Source organism: Blennius ocellaris (genome assembly GCF_963422515.1).
Source record: "Blennius ocellaris genome assembly, chromosome: 4".
Lineage (NCBI taxonomy): Eukaryota > Metazoa > Chordata > Actinopteri > Blenniiformes > Blenniidae > Blennius > Blennius ocellaris.
Genome location: NC_137653.1, coordinates 1,070,843 through 1,079,047, shown reverse-complemented (window position 1 = coordinate 1,079,047; position 8,205 = coordinate 1,070,843). Strand labels below are relative to the sequence as shown.

The 8,205-nt window shown below is 46.4% G+C and overlaps 2 protein-coding genes across 2 annotated transcripts in view; both read right to left on the bottom strand.

The window, feature by feature from the left end:
* Positions 1 to 8,205, bottom strand: part of dennd6a (DENN/MADD domain containing 6A) — a 342,604-nt gene that overhangs the window by 43,808 nt on the left and 290,591 nt on the right. The gene's annotated exons all lie outside the window — the stretch shown is intronic.
* grik6 (glutamate receptor, ionotropic, kainate 6) lies at positions 68 to 7,059 on the bottom strand (the record flags this gene model as incomplete). Its single annotated transcript, XM_080495933.1, has 9 exons — positions 6,995 to 7,059; positions 5,281 to 5,312; positions 4,414 to 4,593; positions 4,099 to 4,322; positions 3,481 to 3,578; positions 3,176 to 3,393; positions 2,533 to 2,752; positions 1,438 to 1,682; positions 68 to 172 (listed from the first exon to the last, which is right to left on the bottom strand). Exons 1-9 carry the CDS (start codon positions 7,056 to 7,058, stop codon positions 68 to 70), a joined length of 1,386 nt encoding a protein of 461 aa, XP_080352059.1. The 5' UTR covers position 7,059.

Sequence of the window (8,205 nt, the reverse complement as noted above, 5' to 3'; positions counted from 1 at the left end):
TCTGTAAGAGACACAAGCCCCTAAAGGAATGACCTAAAAGGTAAGGACGGAAAAAAACAAACTGTTTTTAAGCTTTGTCTTTGTCTTTGTCCACGTTTTCCTGCGGAGGCTTTGAGTCGCTGCTCCTCAGACGCAGACTCAGCTGTTCGCTCAGGACGCTGCAGAACGACTTCTGTAAGGAAACAACCAGGAATGAATGACACACAGAAACACAACAAAGACATTTTAAGGGTTTGAACTCTTTCATCAGCACATTTCTACTTTGATCTTTAGAGAAAAAAAAGTTTTTTCCTCTAACTTCAGTATTTCTAGCCCATGTTTTCTGCTTTTATTCTTATTTGATGACAAATATCTGTAATTCCTTCGATTTATGTCAAACGTGAGGCGTGACGGCCATTAGTCTAATCCCCAAGGGATTATTTCGAGGTCAATGGATCCCTACGATAAATAGAGGAGCAGACATTTTAATTTAAACAGCAGTTTACACATTAAGTGGGACATTTCCACTCCTTTGGTCTGACGCGTTTGGGGGAGTTATTCGGTTTTGGTCTATTATTCTGTCCTTCCGACCAATTGTGACCCGGTGAAACACCTGGAAGACGTCGCGTCCTTCAAAACGGGTCGGTTTTTGAGGTTTTCACCTCCATGAGGACGAGTCAAAGTGACGGCAGGAAGGTAAGAACAGCTGCCGGGGACATTTATCCACAGTGACGGGGCAGAAGCTACAATGATGGTTAAATGTGAAAACTGCCTCTTTCCAAAAGATTGAAATGGTTTTCCAAACGCATCATAATTCTACATGTTGTAATCTAGTTTTTGACAACAAAACACAAGAGACATAAGTCGACTCCTGGTCTGTTCACTGCTGATAATAATGGTTAATATAAGACGACGACCCACCAACATCAAAGGGTTTTAAACATAAACAGGGTCTTTGATCAGTCATTATGTATCAATGAACCATTTATGTTTTATTTCCCTTGATTTACACTTGATCACACATGAGATTATATATCACATGAGAGATAATTATATATTTATATACATATATGGTATATGTTTATTTATGAAATGTGTATATTTATAGAGCTGTATAATGTAATTATAAGGATATCTGTGCACAAACTAAACAATAGGTAATAAGGGGTGTGAAATAAAAAAAAGTTTTGTACTTCTTCCTTATCCAGTTTCAAAACAAAGTGCAGTGTTTTGTAATGTATGGGCTCTATGTTGATTTTTTTAAAAACTTTTTCTTTCTTTTGTAGTGCAAATAGTTACATATTTTTTATGCATGTTTGAAATAAAGAATTCATTCATTCATTAAATTGGTGCATTCTGAGTAATCTGAGTAACTTTGCCACCCGTGTTGCACACAATCAGAATGTTTTGATTAAAAGTCACGTCGTGGTTCGGCGGCCGGCCGTCGTGCGGACGTACCCGGTGCTCCGCTGCGGCGCGGCGGCTCTGGCAGGCCAGCTCCAGGAGGGCCAGCAGGGCCCCCAGGCCCAGGCCCAGCGCCAGGAGCAGGAACAGGCCCCGGAGGCCGCGCGGCTGCGCCGCCGCAGACCTTGCCTTGTCCGCCACGCAGCTGCTGGCCCACCACTTGCTGCGCAGGTAGGACAGTTCCCCGGCCTCGCTCAGCTGCAGGACGGCCACGCTGAGGTTCTTTATGAGGGGAGAGCCTGGAGGGGGGGGGGGGGGGGGGGGGGGGGGGGTCAAATCATCCAGATGTTCACCTCCTCCTCCTCTGGTCGCTACACAATTCAAACTTGATTCTCCTCCATTAGAATATCGGATCCCAGGAGCTACATTCAGAATCTGCTGTGTCTGTGTGAGCTGGACTGGCTCCGCCCACACACACGCCCATCTATGGGAAGATGGAGGAAGTACTTCCTCTCATGGCGCCATGTGCCAGAGCAGAGCTGCCTGATTGTGGGAGGAGTCAAAGGGGGAGGAGCCTACTTTGACTGTGATTGGCTGAAACCTCCGATGACACTATATAGGGTTTGATTTCTGATTGGCTGCTTGGAGCAACACACTTTTTAAAAGAGAGAGAGAGAGAGAGGACACACTTTCTTCACTTCTGGGGCGTCGGTCCAGATGTGGAGAGGGTCAGTACTGCTGGAGAACCTTTAGGAGGTAGTTCCAGATGTGGAGACGGTCGGTACTGCTGGAGAACCTTTAGGAGGTTGTTCCAGATGTGGAGACGATCAGTACTGCTGGAGAACCTTTAGGAGGTTGTTCCAGATGTGGAGACGGTCAGTACTGCTGGAGAACCTATAGGAGGTTGTTCCAGATGTGGAGACGGTCAGTACTGCTGGAGAACCTATAGGAGGTTGTTCCAGATGTGGAGACGGTCAGTACTGCTGGAGAACCTATAGGAGGTTGTTCCAGATGTGGAGACGGTCAGTACTGCTGGAGAACCTATAGGAGGTTGTTCCAGATGTGGAGACGGTCAGTACTGCTGGAGAACCTTCAGGAAGTGGATGCTAGCAGAGCATGAGGCTCTAGTGACATCTGCGGCCGACTCACCGAGGGCGGTGGCGATGCTGTAGCCTCTCATGCCGATGACTTCGTGAGCTCTGACCAGGTCACAGTGACGGGCGACGGCCAGGTCCAGAGAAACCGACTCCCCAATGAAGGCAAAGTTCCCCCCTTTGGCACGGCGGACGCCTTCGTCCATGGACGACACCAAACTCTTTGACCGCTCCATGTGTTCGTAGATCCTGCGGTACACCGGGTTGTTTGAATTCTGAGTGAGGGGAGAGAAACCCGGTCAGTCGTCGCACCAAGAGAAGCAAAACTCACCACGCAATCTGCATTGTTGTATTTCTCGTATAAACCTTCCCTTCGCTTTTTCGCCTCGGGTCTCGTCGGTCTACAGACGTCAGTAGAAGAGCTCTCTGTTCCCTCACCTCTCAGAGGGAATAAACTCGGTTCCACTCCAGGCTTGGAGGATTTATCATGACGCTGCTGTCGCTGTCGGTACAAGCAACATGTGTATCGGGTGTTTCTCAATAAGTGCTTCAGGGACAACGTGGAATTCAGTGTTCTGCACTTTTACACTCATAAACCAAAAGTCAGATCTCGGATCAAACTTGGCGAGACCTACAAGAACTAGAGCTGTTCTCCAGGTCACAGAAATAAAGTCCCAGCCTCCATTTCTGCCCGTCACCTTGAAGAACGCGAGGGTGGACGATCCCGCCAGGCAGCCGTACTCGATGGTGTCCTGGTTGGCGAGGTCCTCGAAGCCCTTCACCGTCAGCTGCTTGGAGTCGGGGCTCCGGGAGGAGCTGAGGTTGGAGAAATAACAGGCCAGCAGGACGACGCTGAACAGCCACCAGGTGCTGCACACGACGCGTCCGGAGAGAGATCTGGGATGGGGGCCGGCGCCTGAAACGCCACGCAGAAAGGAAGGAGAGCGGGTGAGGCCAGGGAGTCTTGCAGGAAACGAGTAAAAAAGGAAGAAACGGCGTTTACCCTGCAGGGTCAGCGCCCCCGCCGTGTACCACAGGCTGTGCAGGAGGCTGAAGGAGTTGGCCTCCGTCTGCGGCCGACTCCACTCACATGGGCTGAGCCTGCAGGACAACTGAACTGTTAATTATTAATGTGACGACACTCGCGGGAATTCTCACTGTGGAACGGAATATAAATAAATAAATCGCAGCCCTCTCACCCAGTGGGGGGACTAAAAGCACGTACTGGATAATGTGAACATACATTTCCCCTGGACAATTAAATAAATGTAATTCTAATATTCTTGATCTATGTTATAAGTGTAACAATGTATTTATGTTTTGATTATTTTGCTGATCTTGTATAGAAACAGTTTCACCAAAGGCTAAAAGAACATTATAAAAATAATCTTTTAATTTAAATATAGTCTCTGTGTGCTGAGTCGACATTAATTCTGTGGTTTTCCATCAATAAATCTCATTACAAGCTTCAGGCTTCAGGAGCGATTAATCGCAATTAATTACAGAAAATTGTGCGATTAATTAGTACATTTTTTTTGATCGATTGACAGCACTATAATAAAGTCATGTTTAGAGAAAAAAAATCAATCAATCACAGCCCTCAAGGGGAAAAAGCTTGAACCTGGAGACGATGAAGATGCAGGCGGCGGTGCCGACGTAGGCCAGGAGAACGCCGACCCAGGCGTCCGCTGTGAAGGGCGACAGGAAGTCAAAGAGTCCCGCCCCCTCCGAGATGTCCTTCCTCAGCAGGACGCTGATCCCCGTCTGCATGAAGGGCTTGCTCATCCCCACGGCCTTCTCCCGGGCCGCCGTGAGGGTCAGAGGAGCGATGGCGAGGTCGGCCTCCTGCGGGGGGAGAGGGGCCAGGAATTCAACTTCAACCACCGTTCGCACCCCGACTTTTCCCCCTGGGGGCGGCGTGCTCACTGCCACTCACCCCTCTGGCCACCTCTCCGATCATCCCGTTCCAGTTCCCGCTCTCGTCCTGCCGTCCGTACGAAGCGTCTTTCACCAGCTGCACTCGGTACCTGAAGCCCACCTTGGCGGCGACGGCAGAGAGCAGGTCCATGCAGAAGCCTTCCAGCTGGGCGCCTTTGGCCATGGTGTACGGATCTTGCTGGAAGGAAAGAGGTCGTCCAACGAGAGTCGGTGAACGGATTTTATCCACAGTGATCCACGTGCGAGTTCAGAAAGTGAATTACCTTTACTGCTTTAATCTAGAAAATCATGTTAGTGTCTAGGTAGAGCTGCTCAGGCTGGTTTAATCGAGAAAATCATGTTAGTGTCTAGGTAGAGCTGCTCAGGCTGGTTTAATCGAGAAAATCATGTTAGTGTCTAGGTAGAGCTGCTCAGGCTGGTTTAATCTAGAAAATCATGTTACTGTCTAGGTAGAGCTGCTCAGGCTGGTTTAATCGAGAAAATCATGTTAGTGTCTAGGTAGAGCTGCTCAATCAAGAAAATCATGTTACTGTCTAGACAGAGCTGCTCAGGCTGGTTTAATCTAGAAAATCATGTTACTGTCTAGATAGAGCTGCTCAGGCTGGTTTAATCTAGAAAATCATGCTACTGTCTAGATAGAGCTGCTCAGGCTGGTTTAATCGAGAAAATCATGTTAGTGTCTAGATAGAGCTGCTCAGGCTGGTTTAATCTAGAAAATCAAATAAACCTGCTTGCTCATGTGGATATGTTGGGCTTTTCTATTCCCTCTGCTAAAAGACTGTGTTGTATATGTGTATATATATATATATATATATATATATATATATAAAAATACAAAATTTTAACTGAAAAAAAGAAGAATTACCTTTATTGTCGTGACCCTCAGCTCGGATTGTGCTGCCGTTTGGGGAAAAAACATGAAGAAACAGGTGACATATTAGTTCAGAAGTGACAAATACTCTCTTCCAAATGAACAGAGTGAAAAACTAGAAGTACAGTTGGTTAAGTTTTACTCGACGCTGCACATTCGGAGTTGATGAGCTGCTGGTTTGGCTTCCAATCAGTCAAGTTCTTGTGTTTGATGCTCAAACTGTGACGGTCCAGCAGGTGAACAGCAAACCCATAATCACACTCAGTGCAAAACAGCTGTATTGCATCACTATGAAATTGAATATAAAATGATAAAGCACAAAAAAACACAGTATGAGGTCGTAAAAAACACAATACCAGACTTCTATTTTTATTTTTATTTCTATTCTTTATTTATTTTCATTAATATATTTGCTCATTTATTTATTTTTATTTTTATTCATTTATTTATTTTTATTTTTTAATTTATTTTCATTAATGTATTTGTTCATTTATTTATTTGTGTTTTTATTCATTTATTCATTTATATTTTTATTCATTTATTTATTTATATTTGTATTCATTTTTTTATTTTATTTTTTATTCATTTATTTATTTATTTTATATATATATTTTTATTTTTTTATTTATTTTTTTATTTTTATTTTTTATTTTTGTTCATTTATTGATATTTTTTTTCATTTATTTATTTATTTGTAAACTGTTGAACGGCCAAGCTCAGTTTGTGTTAGTTTGCACTATGTTCAAGTTGTGTTTTTTTTTTGTTTTTTTATTGTTTACTTAAAGGGATTTATATAATTTCAGATCTGTTTGAACAAAACATCTGTTTGTTTGAAAATTCAATAAAAAAAAGTTGTAGGGAAATAAAAAAAAACAAAAAACAGTGGCCCCGTCAAAGATGCTCTTGTGCTCCTCAGGCTGACCTCCGACCCCAGGGGGGAGGGGGGGGGCATCGGGGGTTAAATCCGGGGTTAACCTCGTGGAGAAGAAAGTTTCCGGCCTCCCGCGGATCTGGCCGCTTCGCCTCCTTTTGCCCTCCGCCGGCTATTTAGCGCCGGCGTTCATTCAAAGAGAGCCGCTGGCGCAGCGGCGCTGCCAGACGGGAGGCAGTCAAAGAGCATCAAAGGGCTGAATCGAGGCCAAGGCCTCGGGGATCCTCCTCGCCATGGGGGGATCCTCCTCGCCACGGGGGGATCCGGACGGCCGTCAGATCCTCCTTTATCACACGATGACACGTAGACAAGCTCTTCAGGCTCCCGTCAGTCCGAGACGCAGCGTCTTTGTTCGCGACACACCAGTCGATTTATTAGCGCCTCTTGGTGGGTTTTTTTTTGCCGACAGACTGACAGTTGGCGCGGCTTCCCCTTTTTTCCGTTTTCCCACAAGAGCCGGACCGGACGCGGTGCCACGCTTCAGACGGTGGCCTTGACGGGACAGTTTGTGTATTTATGTCTCGTCGGGGCCGAGACGTTCCCAGCGAACCACGGCGAGGCGACACGGAGAACTTGGCTTGAGAACTTGAGAACTAAGTGAGTCGTCGCCGGAGTCAAACTTTGAAACGTCCGAACGAGAGGCTTGTGGTTTTTTTTATTTTTTCCCGACGTGGGGGACATTTGTCCCGTTACACTTCCTACACTGGTGCTCATTGACGAGGTTCACACAATAAATATCTTCTATCGTCTCTGCATGAATACAGACGAGGCCGTTACCTGCAGTGCACATCCTCCCGTCCAGGAAAAGCCCAGACGACACCACGAATAAAGCAAACAGCATCTCGTCTCTTCGGGTTTGACCTGAGTGTCGTAAGAAGACAGAAATCTGACGGCCTTTCATCCCACGAATGAGCAAAAGTAACAAATTGCACTTTTAAGGACTTTGTTCTTCGCAACACAAAACAAAACAGCATAAACAAAACTATCGATGTCTTAAGACCAAAGTGTTCGGTACCTTGAGCAGAGTCCCAGAAGGTCCGGCAGGACTGGCGGCTTGAAGAACCCGGTGAGGTCTGAGACCCAGACCGTCACCAGACCGTTGGTTGCAGGACCAGGACCGGCCCTGAAGGGGAGGGGCGGCCCTGAAGGGGAGGAGCGGCCCTGAAGGGGAGGGGCGGCCCTGAAGGGGAGGAGCGGCCCTGAAGGGGAGGAGCGTTTGTGGGTCTTTGTCAGTGAGAATGGCGCCATATAAATGAAATATCAGCACAAGATAAGCAAAATGTCTGTGCTCGGCACCAGGCTGAAGGTCTAGGACACTGTTTTTCAACCTTTTTGAGCCAAGGCACACTTTTTTCTTTGGAAACATCTGGAGTCACACCACCACCTGAAAATGTTAAAACGTTAAACTCTGTAGCCTCTATTAACAATATAAAGTCTTTCTCATCAAAGACATCAAAGTCTTTCTCATCACAGTTGTATCAACAGGAATCCAGTAAATCCAGAAAGCAAGGACTTTTTTTAATAGTGCCTCCCTCAGTGTGAAACCTGGACCTGATGGATGAAGAGCTGAGATCCGGGTTTTCAAAAACTTCTCCATCACTGTCACTGACACAGTACTTTGATACAAGATGGTAGCAGGAGGTGGAGATGAACCACACTGACGTCTGTCACTTTACATTTCACCGGCAAAGTTCTGTGCTGCCCTCTAGTGGTGAAGAGTATTTATACATCATTACTCTGCAACACACTGAGGCTGTGAGAGCAAATGATTTTTAGAAAATAATGTGAAATGTGATAATTTCCCACGGCTCACCTGACGATCTGGAGGAAACACCAGTGTGCCGCGGAGCAGCGGTTGAAAAACTCTGGTCGAGGCACCAGGCTGAAGGTCTAGGCACCAGGCTGAAGGTCGAGGCACCAGGATGAAGGTCTAGGCACCAGGCTGAAGGTCGAGGCACCAGGATGAAGGTCGAGGCACCAGGATGAAG